The 23,151-nt window shown below is 37.1% G+C and overlaps 1 protein-coding gene across 13 annotated transcripts in view; it reads right to left on the bottom strand.

The window, feature by feature from the left end:
* Nucleotides 1-750: 750 nt before the first annotated feature.
* Nucleotides 751-23,151, bottom strand: part of EMSY (EMSY transcriptional repressor, BRCA2 interacting) — a 90,358-nt gene continuing 67,957 nt past the window's right edge. For 3 of the 13 annotated variants that reach the window (XM_038568559.1, XM_038568560.1, XM_038568566.1), the window contains 8 exons: nt 22,617-22,815; nt 16,354-16,518; nt 14,498-14,653; nt 13,211-13,252; nt 10,774-10,973; nt 8,335-8,898; nt 6,874-7,374; nt 2,382-2,792 (listed from right to left, as the gene is read on the bottom strand). In XM_038568559.1, the coding sequence (XP_038424487.1) occupies nt 2,598-2,792; nt 6,874-7,374; nt 8,335-8,898; nt 10,774-10,973; nt 13,211-13,252; nt 14,498-14,653; nt 16,354-16,518; nt 22,617-22,815 (2,022 nt within the window). In that variant the 3' untranslated portion in view covers nt 2,382-2,597. Of the gene's footprint in view, nt 2,793-6,873; nt 7,375-8,334; nt 8,899-10,773; nt 10,974-13,210; nt 13,253-14,497; nt 14,654-16,353; nt 16,519-22,616; nt 22,816-23,151 lie in introns of all 13 variants that reach the window. The other 10 variants (XM_038568562.1, XM_038568565.1, XM_038568563.1 and 7 more) reach the window with 7 other exon arrangements.

Consider the following 23,151-nt stretch of genomic DNA (forward strand, 5'->3'; position numbering starts at 1 on the left):
AGTGAAAACCACTGAACTGTACACTTTAAATGAGTGGATTGTATGGCATGTGAATTAATTTCAATAAAACCTTTTTTTAAAAAGTTCTCTAAGTTCACCATAAACTGCATTCTGCAATACAAAGCATTTATCAAAGTTTACTTTAAACCAAATGGATTTTTCTTATCACTGCCTAAAACAGTTAGGACTCTAATAATTCTGTAGCATTTGCAGTATAACCTCTGAATATCTTTCACAAGGACTGACTTAAAATTACATTTAATTTATGGACTTAAACGTACGAAATACAAATAGAGCTGATGCTAAGACTTTCAGTAAAAGGATACCTGGAGATCCATATATGGCATCACCATCCATCCACTTAATCAAAAAACCTAAGAGTCACTCCTGTTTCCTCCTTCCTTCAGCCCTGTATCCATTCCATCAGCAGGAAGCTCTCTGTTTGTAAACTCCATAAGGGTAGAATTTTCTGTTTATTTACTGTGGAATCCCTGGTGCTTAGAACAGTACCTGACACGTACAAGATGTTTAATGTTTGTTGAATAAACAAAAGAATTCATGCTCTCCTTGAAATCAATACCTTTGAAAGAAAAATAAATGTTAAATCCCTCACTTGGTAATTTGTTAATATATACACACTAATTTTTAAAAGTGTAGATGGTGGAAGTTTCATCTGCCATTCCAGTTGCTGAAAACAGATTAAGGCTAAATTCTCAAAGGGACACAGGTATGCCATGCTGCCAGAATATGTAGAAGTAGAACATAATAACTTTATTCAAGTATGTTCTTGTTACCTGACCCATGAATGTTTAAAGATATTTTATTTTATAAAAACTTACATCTGTAAGTAATGGACTGACCATAACAGAGGGCTTAACCTTGAATATGTGGTTAGGCTTAGGGGCCTACAGACCCCTAAGATTATACGCAAAATCTAACATGTGTATTGGCATTTGTGTCTTCCGGGGGAGAGTTCATAGTGTAATGAGATTCTCAAAGAAGCCTAGGACTGGAGAGGTTAAAAAGTTACTTAACTAGAAACAATCACAAAGTCTTTTAAACATGAATTTGTACAATAAAATAAAACCCAACAGCCCCATCTATGGGTAAGTCGTTATCGTTCAGGAGAAATGATGGCGACTACCAGAGGTCAGTGCATCTTATGAATGCTTGTGTTTAAATTTTCAGTGTCACTCTAGTGGGAACTTAATAACTATAGTATCACAGTTTTTTTTCTAGATATAGATGCAAAAATTAGGAGACTGTTGATGAAATCTACTTACAGTACTTCAGCACCAAAAAATTGGGCAGTTATGCTGATATATGTATGTACAGGTCAACATTTGTCAGTCTTAAAATGCTTATTTATAGTGAAATCTATATAAAACCGTTAAAAACTTTTCTATTTACATTTTTTTAAAAAATGAAAAGAATTGCTTCCTTTGCCACAACTTGTCAAAACTGACCGTTACCCTCCCACCCTCTTACCCCTCACTCTACTTGTGACAGACAGTGATCACAAGACCCAAACATATTGCTTAAAACAAACTGTGTCCTAAAAAGGCAGAATGCTTAAAAACATTACATTTAGAACTGTAAATGAATTTTTTATACATTTCAAAGGGGGTTAAACAAAAGCATGTAAAAGTTATTTTCAAAGTCTCAGTCCAACACGAATGTGCAATTTCAATGTTAAGATAGCATCATATGAATAATTTTTCCTAAACATAGCTGAACATTTCCTTTGGGCCAGAAAATGTTTCTTTTCCTCTCCTTCACAATGAAACATTTTCTCTTAAGTTTTCTTAAAGGAGTGGGGAGGGGTGGGAGGTGGAAAGGGCAGGCAATCCTGGTTTACAGGAAATCTGTCAGAAAGAATATGGCCTGCTTTGAAATGTTTACATTTAAATAAATAGAAGGCAAGTGTGCTGCCTGGAGCACAAAGAAACAACAACACAATAAATTAGCATACAATTGGTGAGAATGTACAAGCCACCCAAAAAGCACTTCCCACTGGTTAGGGATCTGATTTCCACCATCTAACAAGGATTCTTTAATGCCAGTATTTTTCTAGTTATTTTATAAACTATAAACTGAGCAAATGTAAAATGTTAACCAATTCAACACTTCCAAGGATTTTCAAAAAACATAAAAGGTTTTTTAAAAAACTGTTCCTGACACACCTTTTCAAAATACAAACTATTCACATTCTCCTTCTCTGATGGTGTTTTGCTCAGTAGAAACCAGTTGAGGAACATTCACAGGAAAAGTCTCTTTCCACTGCATGACAAACTTTTCCATCAGGTGTGGTCCAACAGAGAAAGAATGTCAGGTCTTCTGTCACTTGTAGATGTGCATCTTTTCCTTTTTCTTTTTTTTTTTTCTTTTCCTTTTTTTTAAAAAAAGTACATTCCCCTGTGAGTTTTATCTTGTTTTAAAATGCTGCTCCTGCAGCAATTCTTGTTGAAACACTGCTATCTTGGGGTCCACAGCCTAAGCCTGGGCAAAGTGCTCTCATTAGACATCAAAAATCAAGGGCTTCCCTGGACACTTGGTAACCAAGTAGGTTTTAAAGTGCACTCCTATTTCCAAAACACTTAGGACCGTTCAGCAGAACTCTGAGAGGGGCTGGGTTCGGTTCCATCCTCTGTGCTACTGTCAATGTCTTGCTCCATTGCGGTCTCATCGTCATCCAACTGCTGGCTAGTGAAGTTGTTTAGCTCAAGAAGCCCACTGGGCTCTACAACCACGTTGGAACTGGAGTGACAAGGAATAGCATACTGGGGAATGGCCTGGAAGAGAAGACACGGAAAAGGGCTTTATGGTAAGAAAAAGAAACACGAAAGGATTCCCCCAACACTAAGGAAGGAAACAAGAAAACTGACATTTATCGGACAACTACTACACGCCAGGCACTGTGCTAGGTGCTTTAACACATAATGTTCTACTAAATCCCCATAACACTCTTAAGAAAAGTATTATTCCCATTTTACAAATGAGGAAACTAAGAGAGTGACTTAATCAAGGTCACACAACTGGTCAAAGTTAAAGTGCCAGGATTCAAGTCCAAGTTCTACAACTTAAAATGATCTTTCCACTTTCTGATGGCACCTCTTCTAATAGAGGAGGCTGAAGTCTGTGCCTAATTCAAGAGAGAGAGAGACTTTAAAGGACATTTTCCTTTGATCATTAAGCAAATTTTAAAGGTAAATGTAGTCAGACTTCACCCATTATTATCTGTAAAATAAATGGTTAATTTGCTGACACCACAATATATTTTGAACCTTTCAGTAACCTTCAGTAACCATTTGGTAGCTCAAAGGGGAAGTTATTTATTTGGGTCAATACTAATACTCTTTCTTGAGTAGACAAAAGGCAAAACTGTCTTTTAAATAATAAAAATACCAGTAGGCAAACACATATTATGGCCATATTGCCTTGTCAGGTTCTTCTTTCTCATCTTTATCAGATACCTTTTAAAAAGGTCTATCAGTTCACATCATACCCCTGCTTCAAGTTCTACAACTGTTTCTTATTGTACTTGCTATAAAATCAAACTCCTTACCATGACTCCAAGTTTATGTCAAACTCACTTATACCTTGGACCTTTGCAGTTGTTCTTCCCCTCTTCCTGTAATACTTTTTCTCCATAGCTCTGCATGGTTGGTTCCATCCTATCACTTGCATCTTAGCTCAAAAACTTAGGGTAAAAGGCTTTGAGAAGCCTTCCTTCTATGAGTATGAAACTGGATCACTGGGTAGATCCCATCCCTACTACTATTATATTGTTACTTCTTGGTTGCATTTATCATGTTTGTTATTTTTCTTCTTACCCTTAGAATGTAAGCTCCATGAGAGTATATACTACAGCACAGATCTTGAATATCTTTTTTCATTACTTGATGCATAGAGCTCTGAACAGGGCCTGTCACGCATCAGATGCTCAATAAACATTTGCATCAATTTTCAAATGAATGAACCTATCTTTAGCATTAAAAGTCCCAGAGCAAAGTTGAATATCAGGAAATATACCTGACCAAAACAATCTTCTACTAGGGGGAGGATATAAATATAATTTTAATACTACCAAGAAAATGTTGCAAGATGCCAGGACACTGAATCTAGGGTAGTGGAGTTTTCTGTTATTTGTTTTCCTCTCACTCTTCCATATAGTTCATCACCGTGAAGAAACCTTAGGTGGAGTCAGGAGACTTGGATTTTAGTTCAGCTCTGGCTCAGACTTGTTGTGGACCTCTGAATAAGTCACTTTACCTCACTGAGCTTTCATCTCGCATAAAATTAGAGAAGATATACTCTAAAAGATCCACAAGGTTCTAAAATTCTATGAGTTCCACATATATAGACTCCTTCAGAATAGAAGATCTATTTGTCTTATTTACTCTGGTCTCTGCATCTAGCACAGTGCCTAGAACACAGAGGTAATTCATACATGTGGTATGAATGAATGAATGAATGAATGAACAAACGAATGAAATGCAGATTGTCTACCTCCAAAGAACAATGCTTTTCATTCAAAGCATTTATTATTAAACATGCTGAATTCTTATAAAATATTTTTCAAGGAATCAAAGCACTTCTGCAGGTTTCTTTCATTCATCCTCATACTATTTTACTGAATCTGTTATATCAGTACTTCCAAGTACTTCCAGTCAAAGGTAACTGTAACTAGTAAGATCTGAAAATATCCTAACAACATATTCATGATGATAATAGTAACAGGAGCTATGTTTATTGAGTGTTCTTCTGTGTCAAACACTTAACTGACTGCATTCCATACAGTTTCCCACAAAATCCTTAAAACCACCCTTTGAGGCATTTCATTCTATGAAATGGAGATACAGAGGTGAACTCTGTTGCGTCAAACCACAATGCTGGGAAGGAGATGTACAGGTGAAACTTAAATCCGGGTGTTTCTGGACCTGGTTAGGAACTGAGCTTTTGTTAAAAGCTCAGTTCCTAACCATCACAAAGCCCTTCCCTCTGACATGGCCACCTAGCATATGGAATACACTGAAAGTTAGTTCTGAGTTCTGTAGAGAGCCTACTCGTTAGATACTACCCTTGATATATGAAGCAAAGTACTTTTCAGCCCTGTACATAAAGTGCAGAAAATAATTTCCAAATAAGTTATCCCAAATTATTGGTATTTAATTTTACCAATTTAAACCCTCAGGAGCCACAGAAAATTTTAGTAAAATGGTAGTAGCTACCATTTATTGGGCAATCATTAAGAGCCAGGTACTGTGCTAGGTGCTTCATCTCAATTTTGTGTAATCCTCCCATCAATCACATAAAGTAGGCATTCCTTATTCCCATTTTTACTGATGAGGAAACTAAGGCATAGTGAGGTTAAACAGCCCTGCCCAAAGTCACACAGTGAACAGCAAAGCTAGGAACCCATTCCTTTTCCACTTCTTTAGGGGGTAAAAAAAAACACAAATCCCTCTGTCAAGAATTACCTAATTTGCTAACAATTGTTTTTACAGAGAGGAACAAATCATTTAATAATCCAATGGTCAGTTTTATTTGCCTTTAAACATTTTTTCCACACTTATTTATATCGTACTTGGATGAATATTGGTTAATTTGCATTCTCTCATAGCCTGGCATCATGGTAAAGGGAAAGTTTACCACAGAAACTTCCAAGTCACACAACAATGAATCTATGGTAAATCTTAGATTATCCACATTTCAGTGAATCCAAATTCTCCATTAACTAACAAGAGCTAACAAGAGCTGATAATGTTCCAAGCCATCTATCAGCTTAGCCACACACACACACACACACACACACACACACACACACACACAAATGACAAGTGTCAAGAAAAAAACCCGATACATCGCAAGGAGAAAGAGAAGTAAAACACAACTTCTAAAGGCTGGTCTGGACTCCATAATTCTGTAGTCTTGATCTATTATTATGCATGATGACAGATGAGTTTTAGAATGAAGGGAATGTGAGGCATAGAAGATCTACTGCCAATGAATAATTCATTATGTTCACTAGCCTGTACTTACCAAGGCAGGACAGTAACCATAAACAAGATTTTTCAACAATGATTGAAATAAAAAGCAAAGCTTTATGGTTAATCCCAAATTAAATATAAAATTAAATTATGTAGAAACATTTTCTTTTTTTTCTTTTTTCTTTTTTTTTAAGATTTTATTTATTTATTCATGAGAGACACAGAGAGAGGCAGAGACATAGGCAGAGGGAGAGGCAGGCAGGGAGCCCGATGTGGGTGGGACTCGATTCCAGGACTCCAGGATCACGCCCTGGGCTGAAGGCAGACGCTCAACCGCTGAGCCACCCAGGCGTCCCTAGAACATTTTCTTAAAACATGTTTTTCCAGACACTGTAGTTAATTAAGGTTAAAGTGTCCTGAAAACCATAAATCTGGATCAAGATAAAGAACTGTGTTTTTCCAAAGAAAGGGTCCCTGAAATTAACTTGAAATAAAAGTACAATCCAGTTATATCCCAGGAGTTTTTGAGAAAGACCAGGGAGTTTGACCCCAACAAGTTGCTGATTTTCTGGGTTGACTTACTGAGTTAACATTGGCAAGCATGTCTTGCATCTATAAATCAAGCTGGTTTTTGGGCTCAGGGCCCTTAATTGCCTCTAAGGGGTGCTGTGTGATATCATCCACCAATTTTCTAAGATTCTCTTCCAGAAAATATAAATGTGTATATTTGTAATAGGTGTAAACCAAATCTGTCAAATGTCATCTCAAAAATAATTGCTGTATTTTGTCATCTTGGCTTGACTCTTCCTATGACATCCCCAATCATGCGAAACCCACAACCCCCAAGATGCCCAATGCGTTTCATGTTCCTTCCAATTCTTACCTGGATGATAATTTCTGCTGGGCTCTCTTCAGCTTTCTTTTGGCCTACATTCTGAATACGCATGAACTGGCCTGTCGTAGGCACTCCTGGTGCATCGATTTTCCTTGTCGTTAAGGGAGGGCCAACAGCAGATGGACTTGAACAGGACTCTCTACATTTCTGTTGCTGGGGAGTGGAATTCGCCATCCCTGCCACCACCACATGGGCGGAGGGTAATGATCCTGCTTCACCAGTGAGCATACTAGTGGCAAGAGCCTTCTTTGGGGGATCCACTACCATATGCTCTACATTTGTATCAATCTGAGCTTCCATCAAAGACATTTTCAAAATGTCTGACACTGCTGTCTTCTCAGAGGCCTGAATGGGAGATATGCTTGTAACTGGTGATGTCAGCTTAGGCACAGAACTGCCACCAGTTATCTTTGTAACTGTGGGAGGCTGGCGCCCCTCAAAAGTTATCTTTGTAACAGAGGATCCTTGGGTTATAATTGGCTGCTCCACCTGAAAACAAATTGGGGTTGTGTGTGTTACAGCTACATCTCTGAGAAAATCTATCAAACACCCCAGATAATATGGCAAAAGAAACATTCGTGCTGTATACTAGGAAGACATTCTGAATGAAGCTTGGTGTTTTAAAGAGGGCTGGATGGGAAAGTATCTGGTTATTTTTAAGAAACCTAGGGAAAAAGGAGGGGTAAAAAGAACCTTTGTCTAGCCAGCCAAGGTTCGTAGCAGTAAAGGGAAAAAAAGTCACAGCAGCCTTGTTTTCCTTTGGGATGTATATCCCCACACAGTATACCTTCAACCCATTCTCAAATTATTCATATCATCTTCAGTTTTTAAAAATAAAAAGGATTTTCAATTTTTTGCTTCAAAATACATCTATACAAATATATTCTCTATATATGTATTTATAATATACACATACACACATATACATCACTCCAAAGCCACTGGTTTTCCCTAATATTTTTCTTTTGGATATCCAGATAATTCCTCTGCAATCTAGAAGATAAATCTAGAAGGCAAATTTATTAACTAGATGATGTAACTACGAAGGAAGATGTTCAATGAAGCTTTTTAAAAGACTGTAATTTACTTAGCATTACTGCCACAATATGAGAGTTTACAAGCATGGAAAAAATATTTTATATCTAAAAATTACAAATAACTTAGGGATCTTGCTTCTATGCACTGCTGATCAATGCTGAAGTGATTTTATTAAAAACTGCCTGGAAAATCAAGTTCTGAGTGCTATGCTTTTTTTTTCTTCCTATGTTAATGCGTGCATTTCTTCCCTAATGCCACCTTCTGATGGGGTAAAGTAATACCAGCATAAATGAGGCTTTTGAGTTTCCTCTTGCCAGGAGAAAGCACTGCTAATCACGATCAGGTCGTGATGTTCTCATTTTTTCCGTGAACAGAGAAGTTTAACTTTGCATGCTACCAATATTCCGTTACCTGGCTTGCCGGCTGTTTCTCTGATGAGGCTGGGAGCGGCATTTGGCTCTGGGGGGTTTGGGGTTGCACGTAGATTTTTGGTTGGTTCGGAGCCTGCTGCAGTTTAGGGAGCTGCTGCGTGGTTTTCACTGCGAGCACCTGTACTACAGTTTGCGGGGGCTGTGCCATTAAGGTAGGAAGCTGCCTGTCTTTGGCCACCATGGGATGCTGTGTGTGCTGTACATCTGGCTTGGGCTGTGCTTGTTCTTGCTGGAGAGGGGTGAGTTTTTGATGCCTGATGGAAAGCTGGGGCATTTGCGGGAGTTTGTGCTGGAGCTGGTCTGCCTGCAGGTGGATGGTCTGCTTCTGTTTAGTCTGGAAGCACTGCAGAGTTTTCACTTGCAGCTGAGTCTGTTCCAGCTGGGGCTGGCTAAGTTTCTGCTGCTTAGCTGACTGTGACTGAGTCAGGGCAGATCGGTAAAACAGACCTGTCTGAGGGTCTAAAGTGTCCATCTCTTCAACCTCGCCCTCCTCAGTTCCAAGTTCCTCGCTGTGTTTGGTAAAAGCAGTGTGACTGCTTAATGCCTAAGTAAAAAAGGCACAAAGTAAGAATGAAATAAGAAAAAACACCTACATTGCTACATTTTCCTCAAACTGGAAAAGACCTGGTTATGAGATTTATTCAAAATTTTTCAGAAGGAAGAGACTAAAAAGACCAAGAAATCTCAAGTTTTCTAAACCTAAAGGGTCCCTTAGATTGAGACTCTTATAATTTCAATTCTTGGAGATTAAGTACTAGAAAAACTAATCTACTCACTGCTATAAGAAAAGTCCTAGAGGGCCCAGAATTTATAGGTAGGAGGAATAAGGCTGCGCTGCAAGCACAGCCCAACACAGGAAAAGAAGAGGCTCTCTGGCTCAGGACACAGCTCTCTCACCTGGTCATCAGAGATGTTCACCTGTCCAAAGAAAAGAATGCTGCAACCCAGGAATGAGGTGTCCAGGGAAAAGCCAATGTTCAGAGAAGGCCACTCTGGCCATGTCTATCTATGTCCAATGCTGCCCAGAAGGGAAGAGCTGGTATCTGAGGGATAAACTCATCCGGATCCCCACAGAGGGCCTCTCTACTAGAGTGGAAATGATTATCAGGCTTCACCAAGGCCTGTGTGAATAACCCTCTGTACTAGTTTTCCTCGCCCCTTTGGTCATAATTCTGGGCCCACTGTGCAACAGTATCCCAGAGACTTGGCTGCCAGGAGGGAAGGAGACTAGGGGAGGGTACAAGAACACTCCTGTCCCTGGGAAGGGAGACTGTTACAGTGTTGGGAGGAGGCATCGATCTTGAGTGACATGGTTAGGGCCATGGTTTGACTTCTCTGGGTGTCTTGAGAAAGCTCAATCTCAGGACCTGCCAGCATCCAAGCTGAGATATAATTCCTAGCTAAACCTCTGGCCACCTAGCTTCCCTCAGTGACATAAAATAAACCCCAACCCCATCCTTCCCGCTTCCTTGTCATGATATTCCCTCATTCTAAACTTTAAAACTTGGAGATTCAACTGAAACCCTCCTCATCTCATAATGACCTTGCACATATAGGTTTTTAATTCAACAATTTCTTTATTGCCATTCAGGTTAGTTTGCTTACCATCAGGATTAACTGTACCAGTCAAACGATGGTGATTTATGTGAAAACTAATGATAAGTCATGCTTTCATCTGGCACCTATGATATCACTTTGTATAGAGGCAGGATGCTTTGGATTTAAATCCTGGTTCTGCCACCCAGAATAATTTACTTAACTTCCGTGTGCATGAGTTTCCTCATTTGTAAGAGGGATAATATACCCACCTTGTAGATCATAGGGAGAATTAAACAAATTAATGTAAAGCTCAAAGCACAGTATCTGACACAAAAATCAGCTTATCAACATATTCTTTTCTTTTCCTCATTGCCCCTGGTACCAGATATTCTGGTTTGTATTAACTCATTCTCCTTTCTCACTGAGTCTCTTCCTTCTTAATTGGACATATATAGTAAAAGAAGTCAGATATTTATACCTACTTATAATATTTCCCATGAGAATGCATTATAAAAGCAAAAAGCCCAGCAACAAACAGCTAACAAGCCAACTTCTATTTCATTTAAAAATCTCACCTCAGTAACAAATACTTCTGTAGCAACAAAATATATAGAAACAGTGACCAATTCTGAAGTCACAGATTGATCTAGATAGCCCCATCCTTTTGAAATGTTCCAAGTTTACAGAAGATCCAAGAATACTGTTTCTTAATTACTTTTTAGTGTTAAGACTCAATTCATTTCCTCTACTCAGTCCTCACATATGAAAGAACTACATAAACAGCTCTTCAATTCAGTTATTTCCTCTCTTAGATGAAACTAAACCTTATTTAGGGAAGGAGGCAGTTACAGAAGGTAGGGAGAAAAAGAAGAGATACAACCTGCTGCATAATGTGGGTGATTGCTCCAGGGGAAGATGCCGGGATGGACTTCACCACCACTGAAGTCTGTGTTGCAGTCTGTGACTGAGCCACATGCTGGAGCAGGGTCCGCTGGGGCTGGGAGGGCTGTTGGGGCTGGGAGCGATGGCTGACTGAAAATAGAGGAGGTGATGATATTTCTCCAGAAATCACCACAGCATCTGTAACCAGTAGTCATTTTAAACAAATGTCTGTGAGATTGCATCACAGAGAGAAAATGTGGTACTGTGAACTAGGAGGCAGAAGACCAGAGTCTGCCCATCTATAAGCTGTGTGACTCTGAGAAAGTCACTTATCTTCTCTGAGACTCTGTATTCTCATCTGTAAAACGGGAATAACAGAGCTATTATAAGGATGAGATGAGAAATGTGGAAGCACCATGAAATGGTGCTTAATTTCTTCAATGACCTTTATCCCATTAAGGTAACAAAACAATAACGAATTTCAGTAATCAAATCCCAGACTAAAATCTTTAAGGATACTAAGATAATACTTTAATTTCTTGGTTCCAGTTCCAAATGCAATACAAAACCCAGAAGCATTCATTCTTTTACATGAAGTGACACTGTCTTGCAGCCTTATAGCTCCTAAAGATGTAAGAGGTCAAGATGATACTGCACAAAAAACTGGATCAAGAGTTTTTTGTTTTTTGTTTTTTGTTTTTTTTGGATCAAGAGTTATACCTGGATTTTGTCCCACTCTGCCACCAACCAGTTAGGGGAATTTAAAGAGGTCATTTAAATTCTATTAGTCTCTAAACTGAGAGGTTTTATTTTTGTTTGCTTGATTTTTTTTAAATGAGATAATAAAAAATTTTTTTCTAGAAGAGGATCAAATGAAGTAACAGACTGAAAATGGTCCTTAAATTGCTAACTCTTATAAAGTAAACAAAAGAACAGAAAAATCCGAAATTTAGCTCATCTGACATAAATGGGTAAGAATATAGTGTAACAGGAAAACCACCCCAATTTCTTATTCTTTTGCTACAAAAGTCCAAAGGAATGCACTAGATATTTATATTGATGCATATATGTAAAATTATACATCTACATTGATGCCAAAGTCTCTTTTACCAGCCTCAACTTTAACTTTTTAAACAGTAAAACATTCACCACTTCTTATTCTACAGTCTTAAAAATGCTTATGGTTACTGGGAAACGAGCTTACTGAATCAAGAACAGAGTAAAACTACTCTGTAAAATTAGCTAAGGATTTCGAGAATATAAAAATTATCTTAATAATTCATGATTCTAATGCTCAAATATCTTGATCTTCAATTTCAAGTAGTTCCATATTCAGAAAAATCATAGTGAAATGTCCATGGATAAGATGATCACTACAGAAATCAATGTCAGAGTACCACTTAGGTATTATAAGTACAGACCTACAACTATCCAGTGAAATATAAATAAGCTTTATTTATTTTTATAACTCATCCTGTCTATATTCACACAGTTTTTCTATTGTTCTTTTACATATGCCTACATGTGATATAAGATACTGCCTATAATCTATAGGCAATATCACTGGTATAAATGTACTGCAGTATCTCACTGCATTTCATAGTATGTTTTATATGCATATTTTAAGTAAGAGTTAAATAAAATCTTTCATATGTGTTCAACCAAACTGAAAAAAAGGGAGTCAGTGTTTATATTAAAACTACTGAAATAATTTATAAGGTGACTGAGTAGGAGAAAAAACAAATCATACTAATATTAAAATTAAACAAGCAAATTAATGAAGTTTTTTACTGACAGAAGCATCATCAGAAATGAATATTTGAAAAATAAACAATAAAGATAATTTTTCGTGAAATTATCAGATTATATGGAACATTTCTGCTGCCCTACTAATTTTCGTAATTAGGACATTAACCTTTTTATTAAGAAATGGATTTAATAGAAAATCAACTAAAATCATTTAAGAATAATTCTCATTCAAGATACTATAAATCTCTTCTTAGTAATTACCCAGTGTGCAGGAAAGTCAGAGAAAACTAACACCTACTGCAGGATAATACAAGAGATCAGGGCCAGAAAGCTGGGTTTGAAGTCAAAGAAAATGCTTAATGTGGCTGAGGATATGATGGGGAGGAGATTATGGAAGGAGGTCACAGAGTGAATATTTAGAAAACAGTTGGAAGTGACCTCAACTGGGCCATTATTAACAGCATAAAAGTCACTTATTTCTTTAACAGCTCTTATTTTTTCCAATGTCAAACTGCTCATTTCTGAGAAAGAATCCCACTATCTTGCAAAAGGAGTCTCCTTTTCACTGACTGGAGCTTACCTTTCCTCTACCAGATCAGAGTAGAGCGCATCCATTTAAGTGGTTCCCCCCCAAAACAACAATTTTTTACCTTCAGTTATACTACAAATGGATGCACACCACTTACCTAGAAGGGGAAAAGCAACCTCTGTCCCCTCATCAGTCCGCTCTGAAAAGGATAAGTAAGGGAAGAAATCATAGGTCTTTTCCTCTATTTACCATTTGATAATGTAGTCTATCCCCAGAGGTTAATAGTGATTTCCCCAATATACTGCTCTCTGCTTTATTTAGCTTTCTGCTAAATATCTCTAAAGAAAGATACTACATGGCTTTCCATAGTCTTTAACTGGATTTTCCCTTCTGGTAATTTTAACCCATTAATCTAAAATATTTCCTAAAATGATACCAAATACTTTCGGGATCCCTGGGTGGTGCAGCGGTTTGGTGCCTGCCTTTGGCCCAGGGCGCGATCCTAGAGACCCGGGATCGAATCCCACATCGGGCTCCTGGGGCATGGAGCCTGCTTCTCCCTCTGCCTGTGTCTCTGCCTCTCTCTCTCTCTCTCTCTGTGACTATCATAAATAAATAAAAATAAAAAAAAAAAAACACAAATACTTCCTTTTCTGCTTTGGTATTTATATCCTTTAAATATATGTAATTTTATGTTCTCTTTTAATCACTGCTTAAGAAAACTTAAAACAGGTGTTCTTGACATACTGCCTCATAAGTAAGTCATCTCTCCTAACCCACATTAATATTAATATTAACTCACATTACTATCCTCTGAACTATTTCAAATCTCAAGGTAATGAAGTGTCCAAGCCAGAAAGCAGTATTCCAGGTGTGGTCTCATCAGAATATGAGAGAAAGAATATTATCCTTCCTGCTCCACTTTTCTATCTATGCCATCCAAAATCTCATTAAAGTTTCGCTGCCAGGCCATTTTAAACAAATAATTTGCTTTCCACCAGAACTCCTAAGTATTTACATGGATTTCAAGTTTTCCACATTTTTTTTCTTTGCATTAAAAAAGGTATTGGGTTTTATACCTACCTTCTCCCTTGACCCACCTCCCCTCCCCTAAAACTAAAAAAAATTCGATGCATCAAAATATTTATTCTTATATAAAAGGTATTTTATCCTCTCTCTACAACTGTCACTCTATATTCACAGACATCATTTATGGCCAACTTGCAATTTTTATTACTTGCAGTTTGCAACAACTCATTTATTTTTTTTCCCCCTTGTCATTAAAGACAGGGTATAAGTCCCAAGGACAATGTGAATTTGCTCTCAGAGCAAACTGGAAAAGATTTACAAATATAAAAACTATATTCTCCCCCAAATAATCATCCCATCAAATCCAAAAAGGTAGCTCTCCTACCTTAATACTACTTTTTAAAAGGACACCTACCAGTAGTGATGTATTCAGCAACTAGTTCTGACTCTACCACAGCAATGGATGGACTCTCAGGAGAATGTCTCTTTTCCTGGGTCATCTGAATAGGCACTGCCATTTGACTCAAGTCAATAGTGGGTTGTCTTGGTTTAGATTCCAATTTTTCCTTTACTGCATAAAAAAGTCAGGGGAAAAGTTAATTTTTATTACAAACAAGTATCAAAACCAGAGTTGTCCATGGGAATAATGAGCCAGACCTCTGGGGTGCCACACTGGCAGTGACTAAGGAGATAGTGAATTGAAAAGAAAAAAGCAGACTGCTATGTATGGTTGTAGGGTACACAACTTGTGCAACCATACCTAGCAGCCTAGCAAGGACTCATATGCAATCAGACTAAAATTACTCCCCCTACTATGACTAGGCCAAACAATCTGTTTCCCTTGTACACACTCCTCTTAGAACATTTCCTTTAGCCTTCTTGAAGGTAGTCCCTGGTATTCTTGAGTTCACCAACCTGAAAACAAAGGGTGAATAAGCAGTATGTATACACCATGAGTTGCTCTAGGGCATACCTACCCAGAATAGCACAATACAATGACCAGTTTAATTTGATCTATTAAAAATTCAAGATAATCTCCAAAGAAATGCTACCAAGTCTTCAACAACTCTTAAAGAATAAAAATTTTCAGTGTTAGAAAAAAATGACCTCTATTCCTATAAAAATGTTTTATGGAATGGTCTGGAAACAAGAATGGATTCCATGGATTAAATTTACTTCTCTCATCACTTTCTATAATAGCTACTCATTCAGTTTTTACCTTCTATAAGACATTAATGGAAATGGCTCAGTATGTCAAAGACAAGGAGCTAAGGAAGTGCCGAAGGCCAAAAATAACACCAATATAAAGATTATCCAAAGATATTAAATGCCAGTATTCTTTGGCTAGTGTAAAGTGGATGTTACAATACATAGTTACCAGTAATTAAGTCTACTGAATGATCATGCAGATCATTCCCCCACAGCATATAATGTGATAAAATCAGACTAATCATTTAAACAAAGAAAGCAAAACGAAAGCAAAACAAAACCAAAATAATACCATAGTCATCCCACAAGTAGAGAGGACACTGAATTGGGAATCATAAGATATGGAGTCTCACTCTGCCACTAGCCAATTAGGTAACCTCTCTGGATCTCAGTTTACTTATGCATAAAATGAAAGGGTTGGATGAGATCATTGCTAAGGTCCCTTAAATAACCTAACAATCTCTGACTTACTGTAACAAGAAAGTTACACAGGTTTTGCCTAGTTTCCTGAAGATATTTATTAGTAACCAGAAATACTGATAGGATCTTGTTAAATGAGGATGGCTTTGCATGGAAGCTCAAGTGGTTAAATTATACAATGAAATATAAAGATAAAACAAATTAAAGTGCTAGAAAGGGCCATTAATGGTGTTATGTCCACAAAACTGCCCCACCAATATCAAGGAGGATGGTAGGGGCCCTTCAATCTACCTTCTACTACTCTTACATAGAACTGGCAGCTATACTACATCCTTGTGCTTAGAAATGATGGAAACTACTCCCTTCTTGTGGCAAGAAGCTATAGGATTTCCATTTTAAGCAGGAGACAAGAAAAGAAAGAGCTCTGCCATTTTTTTCTTCCTGACTAATCTATCCTTCAGTACTCCTGGGCACATCTTATGCAACTGACAAGTAGACAGACTGCAGCAATGATTATAGACCAGTCCAGAGGGGGGAAATGTGCTCAAATAATAACAAAGAAAATATAACAGTGGTAGTATTTTAGCACAACCCATCTCTAGAGAAAACATGCTTCATTCAGTTGAGCATGTGAATTCATACCTGTTGTCTGTTGGAGTTCTAACAGAGCTTTGATTGTTGAAGTAGCTGATTGTGATTCACTGGATACATCCTGATAAATTATGGTGGGGCTAGTCTCCATTGCAATCTCATGTTCTGACCAATCCTGACGCCGGGAAGCAATTACATGAACTACAGGCTGGGAATCTGTTTTATATTAGTTAAAAAAAAAAAACCCTATAAACAAAGTTTCTCTTAAAAAAAAACAATTTGTTTTTTTTTTTAATCTTTGTATTTACTGTAAACTTCATGCTTTATCTCCCCAAGAAGACTGTAAGCCCCCAGAGGGCATAATATGTCTGTATTCACTTACTCATTCACTCATACACTGATTCAACAAACTAGGCATCTATCTGCAGGAGTCTATATTTGGCACTGAGACTATAAAGGAACTTACAGAATTATAAGAGGATGCTCAAGAAGCACACAATCTGGTTGGGGAGACAGACATGTAAAAAGACAAATTACAATTCAATGTGATAATTGCTATAATAAATAGGTGTGCACTTGTGTAAGTAGATGCATGTTTGTGTATAGTTAAGAACAAAATGCTGTAGGAGTCTTATTTTCCCCAATGCACCTGAAAATGTGTTCTGTATTACAACCTGAGCATCCAGTCAACATTTACTGATGGCTGAATTACTGAAAAGAAATCCTGCCCACCGCCAACAAGAATGAGCAGATGACCTAGAAGCAAGCTGATACAATAGGACACGTATAACATTTGGAGTTCAAAATCTTAGGTGACAGCCACAGCTCCATCAATTACTTGCAATTTGAGTCTCTGGGTTTTAGTGCCATTATTTCTAAAATGACAATGATAAAATTAACTCTGTCTCACAGGATTTCTGAGGATATAATGAAATAATATATGTAAAAGAGCTCCATAAACTATGAAGGACAGTAGAAATGTTATTGTTGTTGTAGCCTAAAAGTTCTTGATTCTGACACTTTTTGTTAGTTTTGAAATAAATCATAGCCCTAACTCAAGGCTTATTATATTTATGCTATAAAGGGAGGCATATAAATACTAAATATGCATCAAATCAAGCAACAAATTAGTTTCCCTTCTACAGAAAAAGCAGGTTGGATTAGATGATTGTTAAGTTCCTAAACTCCTTTGCAGAATACCACACAGGACAAAAATTATGTCAGATATGAAAGCACAATCCCCACTCCAAAGTTTAAATTACAATGGAGGAGACATAAAATAAACATACAAATAGCTTTGTATTCCTAAGTAAAATCAAATGACTAGTGCAACAACAAGACAAATATATAGAAAGACTGCTTTGATTTGGATTAGTCAGTGAAAGCATTACAGAAGAATGAAAAGAATTCCTGTAGCCCCCCCAAAACAAGAATATATTCAACACAAATTCACCCTTCTTTGAAACTTATGCTTTTGAAAACCACAAAGTTGTCCAAAAAAAGTTGGAGCAGGCAAAATGACTCTTAAAACAAAAACAAAAATAAACCAGCCTTCCTAAAGAAAAGAAAATCAATATACAATAGATCTGGAATTTTTAATTACCATTAATAAACTGTATTCTCCATTCCCCAAACACCCGATAGAATATATGCCACACCAGGATGTATAATTTCCATTAAACTTCTCCCCAAAGTCTAGAAGACTGTGGGACACTATCCTGTAATATCAAATGTCATGTGAGGCATATTACAGTTTTTCTTTATTCATAAGTAGACGAACAGAACTTACACTTAAGAGAACTAATTTTATTAGGAAATCATTCTTTTTATAAAACCTAAGTTCTCACATTTAAGAAATTCTCATGGTGGGACACGTGGGTGGCTCAGCAGTTGAGCGCCTGCCTTTGGCTCAGGGCATGACCCCAGAGTCCCAAGATGGAGTCCCACATCGGGATCCTTGCATGAAGCCTGCTTCTTCCTCTGCCTGTGTCTCTGCCTCTCTCCCTCTCTCTCATGAATAAATAAAATCTTTAAATAAAAAAAGAAAGAAATTCTCGTGGTGATATAAGTATCCCACTAGGTAGGTGAGAGGACCCACAGGCAAAGGATGACTGCAACCCAATTCTGTAACAGTCATTGAATATCCAGAAAAGGCAAGGATTGCATTTGCAGAGAGAGAAGGTAGAAAGAGACTAAAAAAGGAAAACAAATTTCCAAATGGGAGCACCTATCAGAGACATCAGCCCAAAGAACATTATCCTGTAGGGACTGGAGAGATTCTTTACTCTTTTTGCCCATACTCAGAGAGTAGCTGATGATCACACAGTTATCACCACAGCAACCCCAACAGCTACGACAAAAAATGAGAGTATGAACCTAGATGTGAAAATTAATCCTTTAGTGATTTTCCTCTTTACTTTGGCTTATGCTTAGACTAGTTAAATCTATTGCTTATTAACTCTGATGCTGAGGACAGAGTGCAAAGATCGAGATATCAGGAGCCTGATCTCATAGTACCATTTGATTATAAAGTATATATCTCTATCCCCTTAGATTTCCCTATCTGTCTCAAGGATGGTGGCCTGCTGACCCTCAGATATATCTTTCCCCATAGGTCACTTAAATATTTACTGGACATGTACTAATATTAGGTACCAGAAATACACATGGTACTATTATATGCAAAGGCAGATCAGGTACCTCTATGAAGAATGTCTCCTGTGACTTTATCATAAAGAAGTTTATATCCCACTTTCATAGAACAGTAAGACCTCTCAGCTAGCAGGACTCTAAAAGTCATTTAATGCTATTACCAGTTCTATGCTAAAATCTTCACAATATCCCTACCAATCCAGAAACTGCAGGATCAGAGAACTCACTACTTTCTAAGACAGTTTCTTCCCATTTCTGCAGTTACGACAATTAGAAAATTTTGTTATATAGAATGTAAACAGGGCTTCCTGTGACTTTTATCCAATGGTTCTAGTCTGTGTCCACATATGCACAAAAACCAACTCTTTTCCCTCTTCCGTATCACAGTCAAGAAAACTGACAGCTCCCACATCCTCAACCCAATCCTCAGCTTCTCTTCTCCATAATAAATGTCCTGTTTCTACCAACTCTTTCTCATATAAAATGATTTCCAGATGCCTTATACACCTTAACCACCCCCTCTAAACTAAACCCAAGATGTCTATGTCTCTTCTTTGATATAGTATGTACCTTCCCTCTGAAATACTATCATAAAGCCCAAGGCTTATACGGTATTTAACTGCCTAGACAGCATCACTCAAAGTGTTTCAGAGAACATTGGTTCCTCAAGATGTTCTGCAAAAGAAGGATTCTATGGTCAAAAAAATTGGGGAGCACTTTACATTATATATTCCACTCTTCAACTTTCACAGTATGCATTAACACATAATAGCTCTGAAAAGTTCTGCAGTAAGTATGTTTTGCTTAACCTGGATTTATTGCCCACCCTCACCATGATCTCCCAAGATCATAAAGCTTCTGGAAAAATCATTCTAAAAACCAATTTGTGGCCTCCTAAAGTCTTTTTAGGATGCATTTTTGTATTTGCTTCATTTCTTGTTCCATTTTAAATCCCTACCCTTGGTTTTATCTCCTTGCTCTTGTCCATTTCACTTCACATAATCATGTATTCTATCTAATCCACCTTAACTTTCTGGAAACAAAATATAAATAAAGAAATCTGTAATATTTCTCTTTTTTAAAGATCGAAGGGGCACTGGCTCTGGAGCATCTGACTCTTGATCTCAGGGTTGTGAGTCTGAGCCCCATGTTGGGCGTAGAGATTACTTAAAAATAAAATCTTAGGGACGCCTGGGTGGCTCAGCAGTTAAGCACCTGCCTTCAGCCCAGGACGTGATCCTGGAGACCCGGGATTGGGTCCCACAATGGGCTTCCTGCATGGAGCCTGCTTCTCCCTCTGCCTCTGCCTATGTCTCTGCCTCTCTCTCTCTCTCTCTCTCTGTGTCTCTCATGAATAAATAAACAAAATCTTATAAAAAAAATAAAATAAAATCTTAAAAAAAAATCACAGGGGTTATTTTTAATTCCTCTTGTAAGTTTTTTGTAAGTTTGAAATTACATTACAAGAAAAAGTTACTAAAGATAGGGGAGGGGCAAAAACTACAGAGGCAATATAAAGGAGAAATGAGCTACGTAGAGTTTACATTCCCTATAGGTATGACCCTCATATAATTCAGAAACCAGCATGATCTTAAACTGACCAAAATCTTATCCTTTTCTCTTTAAATCATAGCATATATATTCCCAGTCTTTGTGAGAATGTAATAAGAAGGTATACAAAGATATGGGGTGGGAGATGCAGATTATAAAAACTGGCTTTATAATCTAGATATACCTATTCTGAATTGTTAACTTTCTCCGTATTACAGAATACTTTTAAAAGAAATATGTAATGATACAAGATAAATAAAAATAGATGAAGCCATGTATAATAACAGATTGAAAAGGAGAAAACCTTAAACTCAATCACTTCCGAAAATAGCCAAACTTTTGTCCCATTCTTAGAATGAAAACCTAAGACCGCCTAATGAAATGGCATGTTTGGGAAGTAAGATTGGCTTATAGTTCCCTTAGGAAAAGACTAGCAATTTTAAAAGATAACCCCAGATGGTGGATATAAGAACATCTACCTCTTTTAGCATAAACTCATAAGCTGAGTTGTTTACCTGTTCTCTATAAAAATATATCTCAAGAGAAAAAAAGGAGTGTGTATTATTCAAGGAACCAGAGACTTATAAAAATAAAAGAGGAAAATGCAGCTGACGTGTTGAAGAATGGAATCTTTAAATAACAAATCATTAATAAAGCTCAAATGAAATAGAGAATCAGCATCACTTCACTGTAACTAGTACAAAGACGGATTCATAATCAATACAGAATGATAAACTGAATCTTCTCAGCAAACTGATCCAGAAAATATTACTATCACTGATACTATACTGAAGAAAACTATCCACTCTCTAAAATGAGTGTCATATTGTTTGTTAAAATCAACATTTTTATTTAGTTTTAATTGATGAGTTTCCAAAGACCACTTCAAATGCTATCTCTTTCATGAAAAGTTTTCTTATCATAACTCTCCTCACTGGAGTGGGAATTTCTAGCCTTTGGCATTTTTCTTCGTTACTAATAAACTTATTATACTCATACTGAAGATGTACGTTTATTTTTTAATTCTCTATTCTAGATTTTAACAAGAACTGTATTTTATTCAACATTTACAGGGCCTAGCATAATCCTTAGTACATTGTATAAACTAACAAATAACTACCAAATTGAATTAATGGAATAATCAGCAATTTGAACCATGTAAGCAACCTGAACTTCCCACTAATCTGGGAAGACTCTGCTAAACAATTAAAATAATAAAAGTGCACAAGATGAAGAATCAGCATTAGAAAAGTGAAGGTGTTCAGAATGTACTCTAGAGAGAATAATGGGAACGTGAGGAGAGAGGATGGAATCAGTGAGGAATGATCAGGGGAGATAAACAGCTTTGCTTATTAGATGCATCGGAGCATATAAGCAAGCATAGGAATAAATATACCTACCAGGTGACAATAAGTATGGTCAAGGTAATTGATAGGAGTACGAGATTTGTAGGTCTCAAAGCTTACGATTAAGAATTTATTTCAATAGACTTCCTAGGTGAACATAATTAAAACAGCATGGAAGAAAAAGAGCTTTTCTTTATGGAGTCCGGCTTCAATAGCTCCTTCCTTATAATTAGGACAACCATACAAAATAATCTAAATTGGGATACCTTTGAGAGTGAAGAGGAATGTTATTAATAATTATGCTAGAACAGATATAAACCAGGACTTGTCGTCCTCTGCAAACTGCAATGTATGGTCATTCTACTTACAGCCCATGTATGGCCCACCTCTGGCCACCCTGATTCTTTCTCAAGGTTCAACGGTAACCATTCAAAAGATACATTCACTTTCTTGCATACTTCTCCTACTTACCCAAAAGGAAACAAGAAGAATCACAGCACTCTTCAAGTCTGTTAACACCTACCTGTCAAAATCAGCATCTAAAGGTTACCGATTATTTGATGAGCATATGCCATGCCAGAAAGAATGGTAAAGTCTTACCAAAAACAAAACTTAAGTTCACTGATTACATATCAGAAAATAAAATCAAAAGAACTGACAAATCAAAGCATATATGTTTGTTTGAAACCCCTATATTCAACTATTTTGGAACTAGGGCACTATGTCAGTAGTAAACACATCAATCAGAAGTAAAGTGGATCTTACCTTGGGAACTTTGGGAGGACTCTGTAGAAGAAGAACTACTATCTGTATAACTCTGTGGGTCTTCTTTTCCCTCTTGAATAGATGAATTACCAGCTTCTGCCACTCTAGATGCTTGCTGTAATGTTTCTGTGACCAGCTGCCTTGTTTGTTCACTAACAACTGTGGCTTGAAATGTCACTGGTTTGGGTTTAATAAGAACCTAGAAGAAAAGCATAAATATACCCAGTTTAAATTTTAGAGCACTTTTAAAAATGCTAAACTTCTCATCATGAACTAACATTTTCCTGACAAGGGAAGTAGCATTCTGCACATTTATTATGCTCTGGGTACTACATTGTTCATCAAAGACTAATTCGATATATGAACAAATTAGAGTCAAGCCACATACAACACTTTAAGTGGTACATGTCAGACTGCAACAGCCATAATTTTGACAAAAGGCTCTGCCCCTGTTTTTTCTTGCCTATAATGACCTCAGAAGTCATTTTACAATCTGTAGGCTCTACAGTAGAAGGACAGCCACACAGTAAAGATT

This window comes from Canis lupus, chromosome 21, assembly GCF_011100685.1.
Source record: "Canis lupus familiaris isolate Mischka breed German Shepherd chromosome 21, alternate assembly UU_Cfam_GSD_1.0, whole genome shotgun sequence".
Classification (NCBI taxonomy): Eukaryota; Metazoa; Chordata; class Mammalia; order Carnivora; family Canidae; genus Canis; species Canis lupus.